This window comes from Podarcis pityusensis (genome assembly GCF_964106645.2).
Source record: "Podarcis pityusensis genome assembly, chromosome: 4".
In the NCBI taxonomy this organism is placed as follows: Eukaryota; Metazoa; Chordata; class Lepidosauria; order Squamata; family Lacertidae; genus Podarcis; species Podarcis pityusensis.
The window spans coordinates 27,466,995-27,489,251 of NC_138027.1; the positions used below are offsets into that span (position 1 = coordinate 27,466,995).

Consider the following 22,257-nt stretch of genomic DNA (forward strand, 5'->3'; position numbering starts at 1 on the left):
TCCATGGGCAGCCTCATGTGGAGCGTATTGCAGTAATCCAGTTTGAGGTCACAATGCATGGACTGCAGTGGCCAAGTAAAGCTGATCCAGATATGGCCGTAGCTGGCATACCAGACAGAGATAGTAAAAGGCACTCCTAGCCACAGAGGACACGGACCTCTAATGACAAATATGTGTTCAGGAGCTACGTACCAGCTGCTTTAGAGGGAGTGTCCACAACAGCCAGCTGGCCTATTTTGTAGACATGGGAACCACCCACCCACCAACAAAGCCTCCATTTCCCCAAATTCAGTTTATTGGCCATTACCCAGTCCATTAAGGCACCAGTCCAAAAAACAGCTTTTGCTGTTGCTATGGAAGTTAGAGAGGCCCGCGCTTTACATGTCAGCGGGGCCTTCATGAAGTTTGGTAAAGTCACTATTGCAGTGGAGATATATAATGACAAGAACCTAGTGTCTGAATAAGTGCAGCAAGGCTTTTAGAACCGTTGCCCCTACTGGGAGCAAGGACTCTTTGGGCCCTGCCTCAGGCGGCAAGATATCTTGGGCTGGTACCTTGTATGTCAAAGGTGTTTGCTTTTCTGATTTGGTTTTTTGGGTTTTAAATCTGACGTGTTAAAAAAAGCATTGCATTCAGCATAGAGTGGAGGTGAGCATTTTGTCAGTGCAATTGTGTTTTCTTTCTTGTGCAATGGAATGTATCATCCCCAGTCCCCTATCTCCTTAAATCTCTTCTGGTGTTTCCTCCAACTCTCTGGAAAAAATTTGAGCATGGTGCATGGGGAGAGGAGAGGAGGGAATCTCCTTATGCTAGCACAAAAAGTTATTTGAATTTTGAGGGAATCTTTAGAATTTTTGAGGGAATTTTTGAGGGAATTTTTAGAAAGAAATAGAAAATGAGAGACAGAGGGGGGTGTTTAACATTCAAACTAGATTATTACATCAGACATGTTCTTGATCTTGTTACCCCACACTTACAACATGCTGCGGCCTTTATTCCCTTTCCTTTTTCCTTATTTTTATGCTTTGTTTTTCCAAAATCTGAGGTGAAAAGTGTTTGCTTAATTTTAGCTAGCTGGCTATATAATGCTTTTAATCATTTTTGTCTGGTTTTTATAGTGATGAACAGCAACGAGACTATTTAATGGAAAGAAGAGATCTTGCTATCGATTTTATTTTTTCTTTAGTATTAATAGAGGTTTTGAAACAGGTAAGTCATTTAAAAATATTTAATGAAATGTTGCACCCAGTTTAAGCCTGGCTTGGGAAACAAAAGGATTTCTTCTACAAGGATTGATTTTGAGCAAGCAGAACTAACTGGTGGCTAAATAGTAAAAGGTCCTGTTTACCAAGACATTTGGTGGCTGCAAAATGTTGTTCTTGGCAACCCCGAGACTGCAGGATGAAATGACGTTTTGAATTGACGCTGCTTTTAGACTTTTTAAATTTAAATTGTTTTTAGAATGTTTTAACTCCTTTTTTTTTTAAATTGTATGGGAGTTTGTCACCCTGGGCCCTTTCAGGAGGAAGGACAGGATATAAATTCAAAATATAATAAAATACAATGTAATGTAACAAATAGTACAGTACAAAAGGAGCCGTGGGCTATAGGGAGAAGGGAATCACACTTTTATAACGTGTTTGTGGATGCATGGATAGATAGATAGATAGATAGCTAGATAGATCTATCAACAAGTAGATAGCTTTTATTATTATTTTTATTAATTTTATATCCCACCCTCTCTCAAAAGGAGCCCAGGGTGGTAAACAGGGCAATACTGAAACAATAGCTGGATAGCTAAGTTGGTAGAACATGAGACACTTAATCTCATGGCCATGGGTTCAAGCGCCATGTTCGGCAAAAGATTCCTGCATTGCAGCGGGTTAGACTAGATGATCCTTGGGGTCATTTCCAACTCTACAATTCTATGATTCTATGACTACAGTTAAAACTTCTGAAGTTTTATATGAGGTAAAGACCTGTCATGTGTGCACCAAGGAGTGAACTAGGTGTCCAGGGTGTGCTTTGGCCGCATATTCCTGATTGTTTGTTTGTTTGCTTGTTTGTTTACTTATTTATTTGAACAATTTATATACCGCTTAATTGGAACAGTCTCTTAAGTAGTTTACAAAGCCACAGCACAAAAAATTAAGATCCGTTAGAACCATAAGCTCAAACATCAATTAAAATACCTGCTGTGGAATGAAAAAGGTCTTCAGTAGGTACTGGAAGTTTAATAAGGAAGGGGGCTTGTCGGACCTCAGCTAAGGGGAAGGACATTAGCTCAGTGGTACAACATCTGCTTTGCATTCAGAAGGTCCCAGTTTCAGTGTCTGGCATCTGCAAATGTAGGGCTGCTGCCAGTCAGTGCAGACAGTATTGAGCTACCATTGGACCCGTGGTCTGGCTCTGTGTAAGGCAGCTTCCTATGTTCCACCTTAACTACTGGTACTTTCCTTCTCAAGCGGAAGGTAGCTTTTTGTGGTGCAATGCCAACTTCCCCATCTCTTCCCCACCAGCTCAGTAACAGTTTCTGCTCCACACTTTCTAAATAAAAATGTCTAATCATTTGAAGAAACATCTTTCTATAATTGCTTGAAAATGGAACAGACAGCTCAATTCGAAATGCATTGTCTAGGACTTAAGCATCGGTAGTTTCAGAAAAATTTGCTAACATGTTTAAGATTGCAGACTTAAGCAAACAAGCAAGAATCTTGCTGTCATACATTGGATAGGGGTTGTGTTTAGTTTCCAGTAGTGCAAACCACACATGAGGCAGAATGGAGAAGCGAGGGAGCAATCTCCTTAGCACCTGTGGTTCCTAAATGCAATCTGCAATGATTAGTAATGATATAGTGACAAGAATTGTGCTGTCTTGTGTCTGTGGCACACTCTTCCATTGTCTCCTGAGACAGATGCCAACAACAACATCATCTCACCTTGCAGATTATATTACACCAGTAAATATTAATAATTCTTATATATAGCTTTATCTGGTTTTATGTTGTTAACCACACCTAGGGACCCTTCAGGGAGGAAGGGCATTATATAAATTCAAAAGACAGGAGCTTTTGTTTACGTTTTGTTTTGTGTTTTCTTGTTAATAGTGGATACCATTAGCTTTGTCATCTCTCCTGCTGAGTCTTTTGACAAGTCAGTTGTTTCTTTTTCAGATTCAGCTTCATCCGGTAATAGATGGTTTAGTACACGATGTTATCAATTTGGCTTTCAAGCACTTTAAATACAAAGAAGGGTAAGGTTCATTCAAATATTTGGCCACATTTGCATGAATAGTTCTGTCAGTTTAACGCTTAACACAGTGTAGTATCGCTTGCTTGCTGTGAAAGAAGCCAAAGCTAGGATCAGATAGAAGCATGAGATAAGAACGCATAGCAGTGCTTCTGAAATGAGAGTGCCAGTAAATTAGTGGAGCAAAGACCTCTTTTCAGAACAATCTACTCAGGAAACTTAAAATGTTTTATGCCTGGTTAACTGTCAATGGTTTCTCCCAGATAATCTTGCGAGTCATACTTAGATGAGAGTATTGGATATTAGTTGCAGAATTACTACTCCTAGAGGTCTCGTGTAGATAAAGAATTAATGTTAAATCTATTAAAGTCTTTATTGTAGATATGCCACCCTGTCCCCCTTTTCCAGTCTGCCTGCCTTCACAACAAGGAAGGCTTCCTCTTGAGAAAGCACTACAGAGGAGAATTGTAGGATATCCTCACAAGATTTGTGAAATATTAGTAGAATTAGATGTTCTTTGTGGGAATATGGTGACGAGTGTACCCTGTACATAAAAATTTGCGAGCATCGTTGTGTGATAAGAGTACCTTGTGATCTTTGATCAGTCAAACCTTAGCTTTACTGTACTATATCTATTTTTATCTATATCTATCTATATCATTATCGATCTTGTTATATAAAAATAAAATGCATATTCTTAAACTTCTGACTTGTTTTTTGGTAGGTACCTTGGTCCTAACACTGGAAATATGCACATTGTTGCAGATCTGTATGCTGAAGTAATAGGGGTGCTAGCACAAGCAAAGTAAGTGCCTTTAATAAGAGATCTAGTCAAAGCCTGAAATATTTTGCAGGTTTTTCTTTTTTAAAAAAACACACCATGAGGGTATTCGGTTAGAGGTGTATTTGTTTCCCCCCGGTAGAGAAATTAAAGGAATAAATCATTCTACTCATGAACACTTTGTTTATCAAGTTGTGGCTTGGCATGGAGACCTGTAGAATCACAGAAGGTGGCTTCAACATCTAGTCAAGCAGTCCTAAGCCAATTTGGCACAGGCTTGCAGAAACCTCATTTTCTTCAGCCCATTAATACCAAACATGGAACGCCTATAGGAATGGAAAGACTTTTTGTAATCAGGGTAATTCGCAGAGGTGAAGATCCGCCTGCCAAAAATAAAATAAAAATGTGATTATTTCATTTAGCTTGGTGTATTATATACAGTGTTGTTTTTCTTTCCCCCTGCAAACAACCTTATTAATATTTACGGGAGGGAATATGAAGGCACATTTTTGTGTGTGACAGCATTTTCTTTCCATCTGATTGTCTTTGATTGGATAAATCCATGCTATCGTTTGAGATAATACTGATCTTTCACGGATAATTTGAGACCCTGAAGTACATTGCCCTTCATTCTTATTGTTGCTTTCTGCCACTCTCCTGTTTTTGTTTTGCTTTTCTCACTTAAAAATATTTACGTGCGAGTGGAGGAGGTGGGAATGTTTTTCAGCCCAAGGGCCACACACTCCCTTCTGGGTAACCCCTCTGAGGATTTTCTGATAGTGGTAGGCAAGCCCTGAGGCAAATGGATGCAGCGATGAATACAGACTCTGTCTATGTACTATAGGCTAGTTACTACACACACACCTTTCTACCCTCTGCCTGTGGAGAATTTTGAGGGACAATAAGGGAGGCCTGGTAAGCCACATTTGACCCCTGGTCCTGAGGTTTCCTGCTATTGTAGGTTGTCTCTCGAAAATCTGGCATCCCTTTGTTCAGGTTGTCTCCTATTTGATTCAAGGCCAAACATTGACAGGTGGGGTGGGGTGGCGGTTTCATCTCTTACTAGACCCTTTCAGTCCTATCACTCACAAATATCAATAGTATTTCTAGGAGAAAAATGTTCTGTGATGGCAAGTTTCCATTTTCCATTGGAACTTCATTTTGCTCTCAAACTTCTGCTTTGAAAGAAGCGTCATTGTAGCTTTTGTTGTTGTTGTTGCCTAAAGATTTCCAGCTGTGAAGAAGAAATTCATGGCAGAATTAAAAGAGCTGCGACATAAAGAGCAGAGCCCTTATATTGTACAAAGCATTATCAGTCTGATAATGGGAATGAAATTTTTTCGCATCAAGATGTATCCAGTGGAGGATTTTGAAGCCTCTCTTCAGTTTATGCAGGTAATGTGGCTCCTTATCACTGTACATTTTTAGATGAGGCAATCAGGATACTTTACAGTCAATGGGATTCTAGTAACTGATTTCATTGGAATGTGGCTTTTACTCTCAAATGGATTCCATTGTAAAGAAAGGTAGAATACAGGAAATTTTTGCCGCATCAAGATGACTGGGGAAATTTCCGTTGTATAATTGTTGCTAACACAGACAGGTTTGCTCATCAGTCTTTCATATTTGTGTATTTGACAGATAATTCTTATTAATAGGCTGAAATTAGGCATTTTTACCTTGGTGCATGCTGCATTTAATAGTGGGGACTATTTCGTTTATTAATATTGTTCAGTAAAACAAAGACAAATATTTTGTCAAGTATAATGTAAGTACCCTGTGCAACTTTTCCCTCTTTTGTTCCAGGAATGTGCACATTATTTCCTTGAAGTTAAAGACAAAGATATCAAACATGCATTAGCGGGGCTGTTTGTTGAAATTCTCGTCCCAGTAGCTGCTGTAAGTTACTCTTGTTTACATGACTTTTCAAGATGGATTAGAAAAAGCCATCTTGAGATAGAACTTTATGCTGACTCTGCTCTCTTTCCAGGCTGTTAAAAATGAAGTCAATGTCCCCTGTCTGAGGAACTTCGTTGAAAGTCTGTATGACACAACGCTTGAACTTTCTTCGCGAAAGAAGCACTCGCTGGTTAGTAATGCTGAAGCTAAAACCCTTTGTCAGAAATCTCTTTAGGCAAGTTTCTCTCACAAGACTCTTGGAAATGATTCCAAAATTATCTCCCTGTATCTGACTCTGTACACAACAATTTACTGCTTTACTGTGAGACTTTATGTATTTAAACAAGAAGCCCTACATCTGTTTTAGCCTCTGTGTGATCTGGCTTTGCATGTCTCTGTCAGATCTAGTCATATTGCTGCTTTGTAGCTTTTAAACATGTTCATAATTTCACTTCCATCATCTGCTACTCTCTGTTCTAAAGATTATCATGAGGAATGGGAAAATGAAAGGAATGTGTGTTGCTTGTCAATACACATTAATAAGGCATTTCTCAGGCGGTTTCCTCCCCACCCCGCAATCGGACCAATTTATGGCAAGCAGCAGTGCCCTTTCCCCTCTGTGTTCTGCTAAGTAGAATTCTGCTTCTTCTTTTGAGATGAACAGTGGCATAGGCATTTATTTTTGGGAAGCTGTAGTAGGGCTGAATTAAATGAAGATGTGAATCAGTTTGACACAGGGTGCCTTAAGCATTTTGCCTCTCCAAGTGGATAAGAGTAATTCAGACTCTGCTAAAACATTCTGAAGCCTTGGACCTTTACAAAACATTACCTATCTTAAGTAAAAGAGGAGTAGGAAAGAGTTGGGCAGTAGTGCTTTCACATATCTCCATGACAGCTTTGCTTTAGTTAATGTGATCATTATCTCTTCATTCAGCCAAGTAGTGGCTAACATAATGCAATGAAGCTTCTAACTGTGAGGAAGTTAAGGGTCTAGTTTTGTAACACAATGCATAATCCTTCCAGAAACAATTAATAATACTGGGTTTGTTCCAACAAGAAGTAATTAATTTTTAGTCCCATTGATTTCAGGGACAGAAGTGTAATCACCTCCCTAAAAAGTGGATATCTTGGCCTAGTTCACCTCTGTTGATTGCAAGGTCAGCCAAAGATAATGATAATTTGAATAAGAAAAATACAACGTAACTTTTCCCAGATTGCAACTCTGATTAGTAAAATTTCAGGTTGAAGGAAGTAGAATGGGCATAGAAACATAAATAAAATGCAAAATGTTTTGAAAACATTTGGAGGCTTCAATCTTTTTTGCAGATTTTTGTGAGAACTGAAGTAAAAGATGCAAGCAAAGTAGGAATATTCACAATAGGTGATTAGAATAACACAAAATAGTAGCCATGAGAATTTAGGTACATTTTTATACATTGAAGTTGCATTTACCTGGGAGTAAGACCTACAGAACTCAACAGAACTTATTTTTGCATAGGATTGTACTTCTAGCAGACACTTGATTCCTCCTGAGCAATTGGCAAATCACTTTTACAGCTTTGGTGATCTTATTCTGAGTACTTGAGAGACAACCGAACAGCACTAAAATGCATCGTGCCATTTCTTCCACTGCAAGCCTAACTAAAAGACTAATCTGGTTAACAGAGCGTGGGCAGGAACTTCTGAATTAGCACAAAATCTGGAAAAAGGAAAGCTGTCCAAATGTGCACTTTGGATAATTGAGGTGTGCCCATGGTAGCTGAATTTGTTTGTTAATTTGTCCATTAAAGCCAAGGACTGTGTTTGTCTGTACTGTTGCTCCTTTGTAGGGGAATACTGAGTCCTCCATTACAAGGTATTCTTGAACACGTCAAATATATACATTTATTCTTCACATTATAATTTTTCACAGGAATATTACACAAACCAGTGCTATGCTGCTACATAATGTTGGCCAGCATTCTGGGTTCTCTGGGTAGTGCAAGACAGATATGTTTTATTGTTCTAATGAGAAAGTAATTCTACATCTATACAGAGTCGTCATCAAAATTCATAACAGCTTCAGAGAAGCGTTCTTTTTAACTATGATATTGAGCGAAGTGTTTATGTTGGCTGGTGCATCTAATGTAGTACTGAAGAGAGATTGGCCTCCGGTATTTACTGCAGATCGGGTGCTAAAAAGGAGTTTCCTCCTTTTTTGTCATTCAAATAATTCTGTATCCTCTTTGTCTCCTATTTAGGCTTTGTATCCTTTGGTAACCTGCCTGCTTTGTGTCAGTCAGAAGCAGTTCTTTTTAAACAGATGGCATATTTTCCTCAACAACTGCCTGTCCAATCTCAAAGTTAGTATATATATATATATCTTTCCTCTTTTGTAATTTATTAGTTCACAGTGTATAGTATAATGAATCTGCCACATACCCTTTTAACAGCTTTGGAGGGTCATATATGCCATATCTTAATCTGACCAATTTTTTCCCTGCTAGTGTTGGCTGTAAGTTAAGTATGATGGAAAGGGTAAGGATCTCTGGGAAGCAGGGCAGAGTCAGGTGGTTCTGTCCCTGTTGACTAGGATTCAATATCATCTGCAGGGGCATAAGATGCACTTGCCCCCAGGAGTTGTTCACCTGATGGGGCAGAGCCAGAGCAATAGCCTCCCAGCAGTGGCGTTGCTGTCATATGGCAGGTGGGTGAGGGGGAAGAGAGGTGGCAAGGTCAGGGTTGTGTAACAGTGTTAAAATGGCTCCATCAGTGCAGGCCTGCAGGCCCAACCTTGCTGCTGCCTCACCTGTCCTCCTCCTGGTAAGCAGCAGTGACCCGGATGCCTGGAGGCTATTGCTGCAATTCTGCACACCCTCACAAACCCCTCTTCCTTGCACCACTGCAATTTATATGCCTGAAGGAGCAACTCCACCCCCATTGTTCAGCCCAGACACTGAGGTCCAGCTCTGAGGGCCTTGTGGCAGTTGCCTCACTGTGAGAAGTGAGGTTACAGGGAACCAGGCAGAGGGCCTTCTCGGTGGTGGTTCCTGTTCTGTGGAATGCCCTCCCATCAGATGTCAAGGAAATAAACAACTGTCTGACTTTTAGAAGATATCTGAAGGCAACCTTGTTTAGGGAAGTTTTTAATATTTGATGTTTTATCGTGTTTTCAATATCCTGTTGGGAGCCGCCCAGAGTGGCTGGGGAAACCCAGCCAGATGGGCAGGGTATAAATAAATTATTATTATTAATAATAATATTATTATTATTAAAACTAAATCAATAGGGTTTGGGTGGCAGATGCAGTCTGTCGCGTCTATACCTACAGTTGTGTCACAGTGGAATTCATGGAAGACAAATCTATCCGTGGCTTCTAGCCACAGTGTCTAATGTCTAGTAGAGAAACGCTTAAAATTCAGTTCTTCTAATCGTATTTTTAAATTCCTATAAGAATCCAGTGGTGAAATACTCTAGCCAGCTCATTTGCAATCATTCATTGTTTATTTAGTAAGTAAAGTGAAGACTTGAAGAGATGGGAAATTATGTGTGTGAAAACTCCTATATGTATTTGTTGCTTTTAGAACAAAGATCCCAAAATGGCTCGTGTTGCACTGGAATCTCTCTACAGACTACTGTGGGTTTACATGATTAGAATTAAATGTGAAAGCAATACAACTACTCAAAGGTAAAAATGTGTTTCCAGGTTTTGTTACTGTTGGAATGTTTATCACTTAATGGTTAAACAGGTTTAACCAAAAGACCTTCCTGGCCCCCTCCCTTGCATCGAAGGAGTCTTGTATTTATAATTCTCAAGCTATATCCATGTTCACATCATTTCCTGTCTGTAAACATGTATCACACCCTAGCACATAGAAAGGAAGAGGACAGCCTCATCTGAATATCTCTTTTTCAGATTTCTCTCCTTTCTCAGACCTTTGTCTTTTATTTAAAGTTGAATTTTTGCTTTGTATCCACATACAAAAGGGATGCGGGTGGCGCTGTGGTCTAAACCACTGAGCCTTGGGCTTGCCAATCGGAAGGTTGGCGGTTCGAATCCCCGTGATGGGGTGAGCTCCCGTTGTTCGGGCCCTGCTCCTGCCAACCTAGCAGTTTGAAAGCACGTTAAAGTGCAAGTAGATAAATAGGCACTGCTCCTGCGGGAAGGTAAATGGCGTTTCCATGCGCTGCTCTAGTTTCGCCAGAAGCGGTTTAGTCATGCTGGCCAGAAAAATTGTCTCTGGACAAACATCGGCTCCCTCAGCCAGTAAAGCAAGATGAGCACTGCAACCCCAGAGTCGTTCACGACTGGACATAACTTTCAGGGGTCCTTTACCTTTTTCTTTATCCACATACAAAAAGGTGTCTGAGATGAATGCAAGTTCTGAAACACCAACCTGCTCCAAAGTTGAGCACAATTTATTAGCAACAAAATGTGAATGGGGCGGAATTGATAAATATGAATTCCTATGTTGTATTCTGCAATCCAGGCTTGAGCACATATGTATAGAGTGATTTGATAAGTACACGATGCACTTCTGACCCCTAAAAAAAATTGCCCTTTATGGGGGTGGAGAACCTTCTATAGCTTATATCAGGGGTCAGCAAACTTTTTCAGCAGGGGACCGGTCCACTGTCCCTCAGAGCTTGTGGGGGGGGGGGGTGGACTATTTTTTGGGGGGGAGGGGATGAACAAATTCCTATGTCCCACAAAAAAAACCCCAGAGATGCATTTTAAATAAAAGGGCACATTCTAACTCATGTAAAAACATGCTGATTCCCGGGCCGGATTTAGAAGGCAATGGGGCTGGATCTTTAGTTTGCCTACCCATGGCTTATGTGGAAGACAAAAGCTATCAGTGGTTAATAGCCATGATTATAAGCAGTTAAGGTTTGTGGGTACCAGTTGTTGGAATCCATAGGAGGAGAGTGCGCTCTTGTGCTTGGGTCCAGCTTGTAGGTTTCTCACAGGCATCTGGCTGGCAGCCATGAGACTAGGATGCTGGACTAGATGGGAAGGTGGGAGAAAGGTTCTTGGACCCCCTTGGAGCATCGCACCCCCCTCCCTAAGCCAGGCAGAAGCGTCCCAGGTTTTGAGAAGGAGGCGCCAGAATTTAATACTCTTAATTTACCAGGAACATTTAGGGGACTAGCCTAGTCCCCCTACTCCATTGACTGCACATCCCTGGCCAATAGTCTGCTCCAGCAAGCTCTTCTTAATTTCTTATTCTCTCATGGGGAGCCTTTCAGAGTCGCATGCTAAGGATTGGGTGTGGCCATAGGCAAAAGTGGGCAGAGCCAGCAGTAAAAGTGGGTGGAGCAATGGATGTGACACTCATCTTTGTACACTAGTCCACGTTCCAGCCACACCCATAAACCCATCCTACACCTATGCAAGCAAGAGGCATTATCACAGTTCAAGGAAAGCAAAATCACTTGGTGAGTATTCAGAGCAGGGCTGGTGAGTGGTGTGGACTGCAGAGAGAAGATGCAGCCTGGGGAGGCCTGGGGATGTCGAGGCCTGGAAAGCTACATTTGGCCCCCAGGTCTGAGGTTTCCCAAACCTGCCTTACATACTTACAATCAGGGAAACATCCATATTGTTTTCTTGACCTAGAGAGGGGTCATTTCTGCAACCTTTAGTATGTGCTATAGGCAGAATGCCTCTGTGGCTTTTAATCTGGAAAAAAGGAGAAAAAGTCTCTGTCCTTCGTCAAGATTTCTTCACTCTGCTTCCAAATATTTAAACAAGATGACACAGGGATGCCTTGCTAGGAATGAACTTGTGCTAACATTCTCCTTTTGTTTTACAGCCGGCTTATAACAATCATCACAACTCTTTTCCCGAAAGGTTCCCGTGGCGTTGTACCACGAGACATGCCTCTAAATATATTTGTGAAAATTATACAGTTTATTGCACAGGTATGAAAACACTTGCAAGTTTTAAGCAGTGGGTCATTTTTATCTTGACGTTTTACATGTGCATCATTCAGACGTCACACTAATCCCAAGGGCAGAGAACATGTGGCCCTCTAGAAATTGTTGGACTGCGACTTCCATCATCCGTGACCATTGGCTAGGGCTGATGGGAGTTATAGTCCAAATCTGGAGGGCCACAGGTTCCCCATTCTTGTGCTAAATTGTTTAGCAAAATGGGAATAAGCCTGGTGCAAAGCGTACAAAACCTACTCTGCTTCTCCATCATAAGTTGTTAATTTCCCAGGCACTCAATAGGAGCCACTTATTTCTATGGATAAGTAAAAAGGCTTCAGTGGGAATGGAAACCACACTTGGAAGTGGGAATCACACTTCTGTGAAAGAAAACAAATGACGTCTGCAACACTGATAGGTAGTGGTTATTCATTAAGAGAACAATCTTCTACATAGAGGAAGACTTGCGAAAATGAGCTGTGGTTGTACACGGTTGATGTTCAGTTCCTATAATTTTACCAGGCTCATGTTTGGCATGCAATAATTTTCTTTCTTTTTTCTAACTTTTCACTGTAGGAGCGTTTGGATTTTGCAATGAAAGAAATAATTTATGATTTTCTTTGTGTTGGAAAACCAGCAAAAGCATTTAGTCTCAACCCAGAGGTATGATATCATTATGCTTTTATAGTTTATAATGCAGTGTGTGTGTGTGTGTTTGTGCATGTGTGTCAGAGAGAAAGAGAGAGAGAGAAAAAAGTGTCAGTCATCTGTTGCCTTTATATTTTACTCATTCCCAACTTGTCATTCCTCAGCTTATCTCTTCAGTTCTTGATTTCCATTTTCACAGTTTCCCTTAATACATCTGTCCTCCAGCTGTTCCACAGGGGGGGCGGGGATCACATACAAGATGGCAACAACACGGAATACAAAGACAAAAAGAGGGAGAGAGCAAGAACTAGACTTAATGGCTAGCTGCACCATTCTTGAAAAACTGTACGAGTGTACCCTGCATTCTGTAACAGATTACTTTTGGTTTGAGTATAGTGGAAAACATAAATTTGATACGGCTACTGGGGACTCAAATGGGTTGAGTTATGACCCTTGTCATGTGAAGGAGACAGGAGAGCAAAGAACTCTGGGAGGCAGGCACAGTTCCCTGCCTCCCAGAGTTCTTTGCTCTCCTAAGCTGCCTGAGTGAAGCCATGTTCTGGCTTGAAAAAGGCTGAGATACAGTCCTTCATCACCCCACTTGTTCACAGGATCGTTTTCCGCGTGAATGTGCTTCTGTCAGTCTTTAAATTCTTATTGGAACCCCAGTCTGTTTATGCAACATGAAACCCCCATGTAAACTTCTGATCGCTCCACACTGATCTCCAGGTATTTTCAGTATAGACTCTGCAAGTCAGGTGCTAGTTAAATCAGTTCGACATTGATCAGTGCTCCTGAAATTAAAGTCCCTCAGACAGCTCTCTCCATCTAGCACATATTGGGTCAGATTGAGAAACCCTTTCCTCACTGCAGGGCAGCTCTTAGCCTTGCAGCCCAAATTTGACATGTTGATTGGGCAGCTCACCTGTCAGTCACCCGGTGTACAAAGAGCCATGTGCAGGGCTTTAAAATATCTGAGGCTTCAGCTTTAAAAGCCAGTCAGCTGGTGTGTGGTAGAGCCCAAAGCCTGATTTCTGCCTCTGATGAACTTGCTATCACAACTGGTGCAACTGGCTTCATTTCTGCTGCCCATCAGCTGATGAGCAGTAGATCTGAAGCCTGCTTTCTCTTGCCAATGCACTTTAAGGCTCCCAATGGTTTGTTGACATCCGTGTCTCCGTGACACCCTGCTGCACGTTTCACATATAGGACATCAGGCGCCAGACAGGCCCTCACAAGGCAAATCTGAACCCCTGGCAGGTCAAGTCCGACCCATGGGCTGGAGGCTCTCCCTACCCCCATTTGTTGGATGCACAAAATTATTTGCAATATTGCAGTTTGATGTTGTTCTCTTTAGAAGGTTATGTTAATACTGGTCCTTTCTTTGCTTCCCACCGAATTTGCAGAGAATGAATATTGGTCTGAGAGCCTTCTTGGTTATTGCGGATAGCTTGCAACAAAAAGATGGAGAGCCTCCGATGCCTGTTACTGGCGCTGTGCTTCCTTCTGGGAACACGTTACGAGTAAAGAAAACCTACTTGAGCAAAACCCTCACAGAGGAGGAAGCAAAGATGATAGGCAAGTATCAGGCCATGTTTCTTAACAGTTTATGAACTTGCACAGCAGTCTTGCAAAGTTCTCAGAAGTTGCTAGCATAATGAACTGAACTGGGTATGTCTGACGCCTGGATTCATACAGGAGATTGTACTGCAAGTCAGGGAGACCTGAGTCGCCATCTGGTCACCTGCAAATAATTTCTAGTTGTCAGTGGCAACCAGGAAGTGCTTTTAACTGAATTTATAATGTATTTGCTGTGGCTTTGTGCAGGGGTAGTCAACATGATGGCCTCCAATGTTGTGGACTATTTATTTATTTACTTGGTTGTTAAATTGCCCATCTTCAAAAAGAATCTTGAGTCGTTTACAGACTACAACGCCGGTCATCTATTGTGATTGGTCATGCTACCTGTTTCGTGTTATGGTTGGAAACTATGAGATGCTTAAGCATTAAAATATGAATATTTTCCTAGTAACTCTCTTCTGAACATTCCATATTATGTGAAGTTGTGAGGGCTAGAGATCACTCATATTCAGGGTATCAAAGAAACACTTCGTGCTGCATATATGCCATTGAACCTTACGAGTGTACTACACATTATTGAGATGAATATTTCTACAGTACTGGATTTTATGTTAATATATGTAAAAATATAAAATGCTAGATTTTTATATTAAGTTTTTATTCAGTGAACTGATATCAACCCACTGTATACTTTTCCAGGCATGTCAATATATTATTCTCAAGTAAGAAAAGCTGTAGACAACATACTGAGACATCTTGATAAAGAAGTTGGGCGGTGTATGATGCTCACTAACATACAGATGTTGAACAAAGAACCTGAAGATATGATCACGTGCGTGTTTGGTTATGGATTACTTTAAGTGAATTTGTACAACTTGATTAGCGCATAGCCGTTCTGTGGGTTTTCTCCCCATCCCACCCTGAAAAAACCAGTTCTTATAAAAAAGAGTTTGCTAATGAATAGAATGAATGCATGTCCATTTCTGGGCAAGAACTAGATGATACAACACAGGGCCATGTAACAGTCTCTACACCAGCCAGCGTGGTGTAGTGGTTAAGAGCGGTAGTCTTGTAATCTGGGGAACCGGGTTCGCGTCTCCGCTCCTCCACATGCAGCTGCTGGGTGACCTTGGGCCAGTCACACTTCTTTGAAGTCTCTCAGCCCCACTCACCTCACAGAGTGTTTGTTGTGGGGGAGGAAGGGAAAGGAGAATGTTAGCCGCTTTGAGACTCCTTAAAGGGAGTGAAAGGCGGGATATCAAATCCAAACTCTTCTTCTCTCAACTGGCTGGCTGCAAATTTTTCTGGAGGAATTGAGGGAGACATGGGCAGGGCAGGCATTTTCATGTCATGTCTTTTTTCTGCTCAACATCACCATCCTCAAAAAAAGGGGGGACTCAGTTATATTTCTTTTGTAGATGGAAAAGCATGGGATTTATGGGAGGGGATTTTCAATGGGGAGATGACAAGAAGGGAAGTGTTAAGCACTCCCCACTAAAATGAAGGTTTGGTTAGCAGACTGTTCTCCCCCCTGCACACACACCCCAAAATCTATTCTGGGTTTTCCCACAATCCTTCAGAGCAAATTGGGGAACAGTGTACAAGCAGGCAGCAGAAGGGGGAAATCCTGTTTCTCTAGTGCAGGTATTGAATACCACCTGTTGTTGTTGTTTTCTCCTCATGCTTAGGCATTGACTAGTAATACATAAATTCTTTTTCTTATATTCAGAGGTGAAAGAAAACCAAAAATCGACCTTTTCAGGACATGTGTTGCTGCTATTCCACGACTCCTTCCTGACGGAATGTCTAAACTGGAGCTGATTGATTTGCTTTCAAGGTAAATGACATTGGATGGAACTATTATAGGTGTGGTGAATTATCACCTTTCCATAATGCAACATGAATCAGTCTTTTCAGGTTATTGTTTGCGTGGAGAGAATGGAATTGATTGCTGTGTTGTCCAATCAGTGTTTGTTCATCTGTGCTGATACATGCCTGCATAATGCTACATATAGATTGCTTGTTTAGGCTGGGATTCAAAGAGCTACTTAGCCTGACAGGGGTCTTGCAAGTAGCCCGGCACAATTATTGACTTGTTTTTCTTTAAAGCCGTATCATCGCACTCTCCTCCATTTCAGAACCGGTTTGCCATTTGTCATGGGAGCATTGATGTAGACGAAAAAACAAGTCTAAAGCCCCCTTGAGCTTACATAACTAGTTTCACAGTTATTTGGGCCCTTGGCCATATTGATTTATATAGTGCTTAAAATGTAAATTAAAATTTGAAGGAGGGAAATAATAGAGGGCAAAGAAGGAGAGAGTGGTGAGGATAGCAAGAAATGAAATCTCTGAACTTAGTTGGGTGGAGCCTTTCAACTCTGTCATTGTGTGAAGAAATGCAGTCCTGATGTTAAGAGAACTACCATTTTTCTTGCTTGTTTCTCCTTCAATCCTGAAACTCAAGACTTGTTGCCCACCAAGCCAAGTGTAGCTTGCTAGTCATATGTGCCTACCCACTAGGGCTTGGATAAACCCCTTGTATTTGCTGCCTGGCTGAACACACAGAACAGTCAAAGAGGAGTCAAGCACCTGTCAGGCCACAGCAGGGGTGGTGCATCCCATTTCACCTCTTGAGGTGAAACAGGAAGTGCACTCCGCTCTGCTGCTCTGGCCACTGAGCCACTCGCCTCTGCCAGCACCACCCGCCTCTGCTGGAAGTACTGCCGATTGCTGGTGGGATCTCACAAGATGTCTTTGGAAATCTCACAAGATCTCACCAGAAATCAACACCAATGCCAGCACCACTTCTCCGCTGGTGGTGGGGCATCTTTGGGGATTTTATCACCCCACTTCATAGGCTGTTTCACCCCACTTCATAGGTAGGCCAGCCCTGGGCCACAGTAGTTGTCTGGTGGGCCACATTTGCCTTGATTGTGAAGAACTGTGCCACTGCTTTTCAGTGATAGTTCCTCTCATGGGGAACTCCCTCCTTGCTGAGATGCATCCCAATGAATTGACTGGAGGGAAATGGGCATAGAATTGCAGCCTTAGTACCATAATTCATAAAATAAATTCTAAAGTTGCACTCTATTCTTACAAGTGGTGCTGTAGACAATGACTGAGAATAGGTTTATTAATTTTTTTACCTCAGATTAATGCTTGGCTAGCCTGGGTGTGTGTTGATCACAAATTAGTACTTGGGTAATTTCTGACACCAAAGTTGCTTTATTTTTACATAGGCTTTCTATCCACATGGATGATGAACTTCGGCACATCGCTCAAAATTCACTTCAAGGCCTGCTAGTTGATTTTGTTGATTGGAGAGAGGATGTGCTTTTCGGCTTCACAAACTTCCTGTTGCGTGAAGTTAACGATATGCATCATAGCCTCCTGGACACATCCTTAAAATTACTGTTACAGTTGCTTACGCAATGGAAACTGGTAATGCACACTCCCGGAAAAGCCAGCGAACAGGCAAAAGGCAGGTCTACAGAGGTAAGACTTCAAAAGTATCGCATCACATTTCAGAACAATTTGGCTAAATTTTTGTATACATTGATGTGTCTTAAATTAGAGCCACATTTGTTTAATTTGCACATTGGGCATGGCAATATTTTTATATCAGTTCAGCCCCTCACAGTTGGACCACTCACAGTTGGACCACTCCTGAATGCTTAAACAGGGGTGGGAATTCAGGGGGGTGGGGTGTTATTCCAGGATAATTGTGTAAACAAACATATAGAGGTCAAATTTAGCAGACCAAATTGTGCAACAAAACGCAAATGTATTTTCTAAGAGGAGAGTCCTATTTGTAAAAATCAACAAAACAGCCCAATTCAGCAAGGCATGTCTACCTCCCTGTTCTGTAAGTACAGAAATGTTGCAGTTACAGCGGCAATGACACATTGCATATATAGATTATGGCATAAGTATTTAGCACTGTTATCATAAAGCATATCTAAAGGTAACCATCTTCTAACTTATAAGAAATGGATTGTATCACAATGGCCATGGATCTTATTTTCATTTCGTTTTTCTTAAATTTCACATTGCATACTATTGTCTTGTTATTTTAACATTATGAACTCTTGAAGCTTAATGACGTATGTTGGAATAAAGAAACACATCATTTTGCAGTTGATACCGAACGGATCCGCTCATAGGACACAGACGGAGAGAAGTTCATATTCCAACGTTCTACATGCTGTTGAAGGTTTTGCACTAGTGTTACTCTGCAGTTTCCAGGTCGCTACACGTAAACTGGCAGTATTGATTCTCAGAGAGATCCGCGCTCTATTTCTTGCACTGGGACAAGCAGAGGTACGACCTTTCATTCCTGCATCACAAATACAATTTCCCCAAGTAATTTGGGGGGTTTTTTAAATGAAAATTTGTTTTGCCGTATTACCTTTTGCTTTTAAAATGGACTTTTGCTTACAGTCCTGTGCATGCTTTTAGGCACCAACAAGACCTCACTGGAAATGGTGGGACTTCCTTCTGAGTAAACAATAATAGATTTAAGTTTTTATGTTCCTTTAGTTTTTATTTGCATAACCACTGGAGCTGTGAGAATGAATAGACAGAGAGCCAAGCTAGACATGGCAGCAGGCAGATCTGTGATCAGATCTCCTGTAGTTTGTTTATTTTAAACTTGAATAAAAGCCATGGAGAGCAGGGACCACAACACTGAGGAAGAGTTAACCATTTCCTGTAGGTGTCCTTTTCATGATACTAATTTCCTTCACTCCAAAAGCTGCTATTTGCCCCATGGTTGTTCCCTAAATCTAACACACTAACTTAATATTGTGTAGTTGGATATGGGACTCCTTTGATTTGTCATCTGATTTCTTCACTTGCCTTTATCCAGTAAATGATAATAGTGCAATCCACCATGCTGCATGGTTTCCATTCATTCTAATGGTTATTTGCTGAGTTGCATTCAAGGTAGGCAAGAGTGAGGCCTCTTACTAGATTTGATAGCAACATGAAATGTGGCAGTATTCTTGACAGGCAAAGTATGTACAGGCGGCGGCCATTTTAGGCGCATCCTGTTGCTGTGCAATCGCCGACACGTGGGTCCTTTTAGACCCGTAAGAGGTCAGAATGTGGGGGAGTAACAGGGTGGGGCTGAGGCAGGGTGGAACAGGGTGGGGGACACTCATATGCTCTCTGCCAACATGCACGGGGGCCGGAAATGGAACCCCTGTGCAAAATGGTTACTGCCTTACCTAGAAATCTTGGGTGCTCACTTATAGAAATTAGAGGTTGTATCCAGTGTTAGTCCTACTCAGAGTAGATCCATTGACATTAATGCACTTTACTAGCTTAGGTCCATTAATTTCAGGGAGTCTACTCTGAGCAGAACTCAGCTGGACACAACCCCTTATTTCTTGTTTCTCAGTCTTTCAGACCCCTGTTCTAGCATTCCTTCAGATACACAAATGGTTCTTGGATGGAGGTTATTTCTTCCTTTAATAATAAAAAAAGCATTGTTACTAGAAAGTGTTATGTTTATTAATATGGAATTGGCCGATACATCGTGTCCATCCAGCTGGCAGCTACGTGTAATAAAACGATTTCATGCACTGCATTTTTCTTTGCACCATAGAGAATACTAATTCTTGTTTGTCAAATACAAAAGCATGGAGCGCCTTGTTCCCAGTTAGTAAGTTGCTAAGTGGAGAACAAAATATTTTGTGTTCATGCCATTGGAATGCTTCAGTAAACAGCAGGCTAGTTTTTCATCCCTTCAATACATGCTGTCTTAAGTTGTATGGCATTTTATGATGGGCACTTCTGTTCTTCAAACACTGAACTAAATCCAACAATTAACCTCATGTTGAGCTTCTGTCAGTGCATTAACTTTGTAAGCACAAAAAATGAAGCAGAAGTTCTGGTACAACACACACACACCACACTAAACTAGATACTTATTCTGACCCACTTTGCCATTTGTTAATTTATCACAGCTCTAATATTTGAAAGAATCCTACAATCCAATGGAATTGGATTCTTATTTGCAAAGAATTTGAAACATTAAAAAAAAATAGAAATTACTGGTTGTGCTAAGTGTATTATAGAGCAGTGCTGTAGCTGAATCAGGATGTTGTCATGGCATAAGTATTGGGCTGTGTTTCCATGGGAAGAGTATGCTTGTGCACCATTTAGCATTCCTCCTCACTCAAAGTAGAACAGTCAATTCTTGCAAGAGGAATGTTCAAAGGTGGGAAGTGTGTGGGAGTGGAGTTTCTTCAGCAGCCTTCCCAAGTCTGGTGTCTTCCAGATGCCTTAGACTACAACTCCCACCAGTCTCGGCCCACATAGTCCAGTGGTCAGGAACATCTAGAGGACATCATCCTTGGAGAAGGTTGGTCCACAAAATAAATCCGAATGGCTACAGTTGTCAGGAGTGCCTCTGGGAATTGTGAGGGAGCTAGAAGTGGACGTGCTATTGGGACCTGCAGCATAATGTTACAGCTCTTCAGTGTTCCAGTCAGCCATTCCATCTCCTTCTGTTGTTTTGTGGTGGCCACTGAGCATGCTCACTCCTCACTGGGTTTTTTTAAAGGGTCCTCTCTCTTTAGTTCCCCCACCCCCAATTATTTTTGTACTTCAGCAAACCTTGCGGTTTCCTCAAGCCTCCTGAAAGTTCCTTCTTGTAAGTGGATGGTTCTGCTTTGGTTGTTTAAAACAACTGCACTAGAGGGAGTGAATAACTGCAGTCTCACAACATTTCAAGTAGTGCTGCCGCAGTAATGGCTCACTTTGACTCACTCAGAATAATTCTGTTTCGTGCAAAGGATATAAGTGAGTTAGAACCAGTTCTCATTCAGAAATTGGAGTGGCTGCTGAACTGGAGTACACTGACCATTTTGACCAAATTTATTTTGAATTGAACCAGGACATAAGGTGGCTAAGTTGCCACAAACAGTAAATTGCTCACTTACCTGGATGTCACGTAAACTGAGTGTTTACCTGCAACGGTTGGATGTGCCTGGACTCATACATGAGCTTGTTGACTTCAGTTGGTTGATTCATACGTGGTATCACTGCTTTCAATATGAGATGGTTCCTCTTTTAATGCTTCTCCCGTCACACTGTCTATTTCATACATATGATGAGGTAGACTCTAGCCCACAAAAGCTTATGTCACAGTAAATATCTTACTCTTCAAACACTCTTTTTAAAAAATGACTTAATTTCTGTCACCTTCACATGTACAGGATGACGATAGGCCTATGATTGATGTCATGGACCAACTAAGTTCTTCTATTCTGGAAAGTTTCATTCATGTGGCCGTTTCAGATTCAGTAAGTACTTTCTTGTTATCCTCTAACTGTTCACAATGCATATGTGCTAAATAAACAGAAACTGCAACGTTCCAAAAAGACTGGAATGCAGATACAAAGATTATAGGTATGTTAAGAAACTCTTAGAGTTGCTTCAGGCATTAGATTTTATTACTTCAGTAGAGCACAGGTAATCTCCTTGTTGCAGTTCCATCACATCAGCCTGTAATTGTAGCTGTATTGATATTTTCAACGTCTTAGCAGAATATTAGGTAATAACTGGTTTCATAATTTAATTACCAACCATATCCAGAGATTTGCATGTATCCAGATTCAGATCTATTGTACAGTCAGACTACCCCATTAATTTAATAATTAATTTAATAGCCTCAATCCTTGCATGGATTGAATCTTCCACTCAAACAGATCTCCTGCCTAAACAGTTATTGGATCAGTGTGCATCACTAGAATGCAGCAAGGTACCTTTAGTATAGTCAGTGGGGCAATGTCGTAAATTGACTAAGGAACAGAGAATAAGCCATGGACTGATTCTGACTGCATACAGGTGCAGAAGGAGCAGGAACACAGAGGCACTGTTAACTTCTGCCAATGTAGATAAACCCTGAGCAGAATGAATGATGGATCAATGAAATACACTGCAGGTTGTGTAGTGTTTCCATCTCTTCAAACAAGGGTTTGGCAGCCAGTATCCAGGTCCAAATGCAGATTTGCTACTTACACGTGCCCCCAAAAGAGGAAATGCATCCCCAAAAAGAGAGGGCACATATATGTACATGGCGAGCTTTTTGGATTGATGCAAATTTGGAAATAAATGCTATCATTTAAACAGAATGGCTGGTATTTAGCTAAGTTGTAATGAAGGAACATGACTAAGTTAAG

At 41.2% G+C, this 22,257-nt stretch overlaps 1 protein-coding gene across 7 annotated transcripts in view; it reads left to right on the forward strand.

Moving 5' to 3' along the window:
* Window positions 1-22,257, forward strand: part of FRY (FRY microtubule binding protein) — a 188,967-nt gene that overhangs the window by 87,873 nt on the left and 78,837 nt on the right. For all 7 annotated transcript variants that reach the window (XM_081004032.1, XM_081004026.1, XM_081004028.1 and 4 more), the window contains 16 exons: window positions 1,119-1,209; window positions 3,174-3,253; window positions 3,974-4,054; window positions 5,257-5,425; window positions 5,837-5,929; window positions 6,021-6,119; window positions 8,170-8,271; window positions 9,493-9,596; window positions 11,722-11,830; window positions 12,416-12,502; window positions 13,894-14,065; window positions 14,768-14,900; window positions 15,798-15,905; window positions 17,308-17,563; window positions 18,206-18,388; window positions 21,292-21,378. In XM_081004032.1, coding sequence (XP_080860158.1) covers window positions 1,119-1,209; window positions 3,174-3,253; window positions 3,974-4,054; window positions 5,257-5,425; window positions 5,837-5,929; window positions 6,021-6,119; window positions 8,170-8,271; window positions 9,493-9,596; window positions 11,722-11,830; window positions 12,416-12,502; window positions 13,894-14,065; window positions 14,768-14,900; window positions 15,798-15,905; window positions 17,308-17,563; window positions 18,206-18,388; window positions 21,292-21,378 — 1,954 coding nt within the window. The remainder of the gene's footprint in view (window positions 1-1,118; window positions 1,210-3,173; window positions 3,254-3,973; window positions 4,055-5,256; window positions 5,426-5,836; window positions 5,930-6,020; window positions 6,120-8,169; window positions 8,272-9,492; window positions 9,597-11,721; window positions 11,831-12,415; window positions 12,503-13,893; window positions 14,066-14,767; window positions 14,901-15,797; window positions 15,906-17,307; window positions 17,564-18,205; window positions 18,389-21,291; window positions 21,379-22,257) is intronic.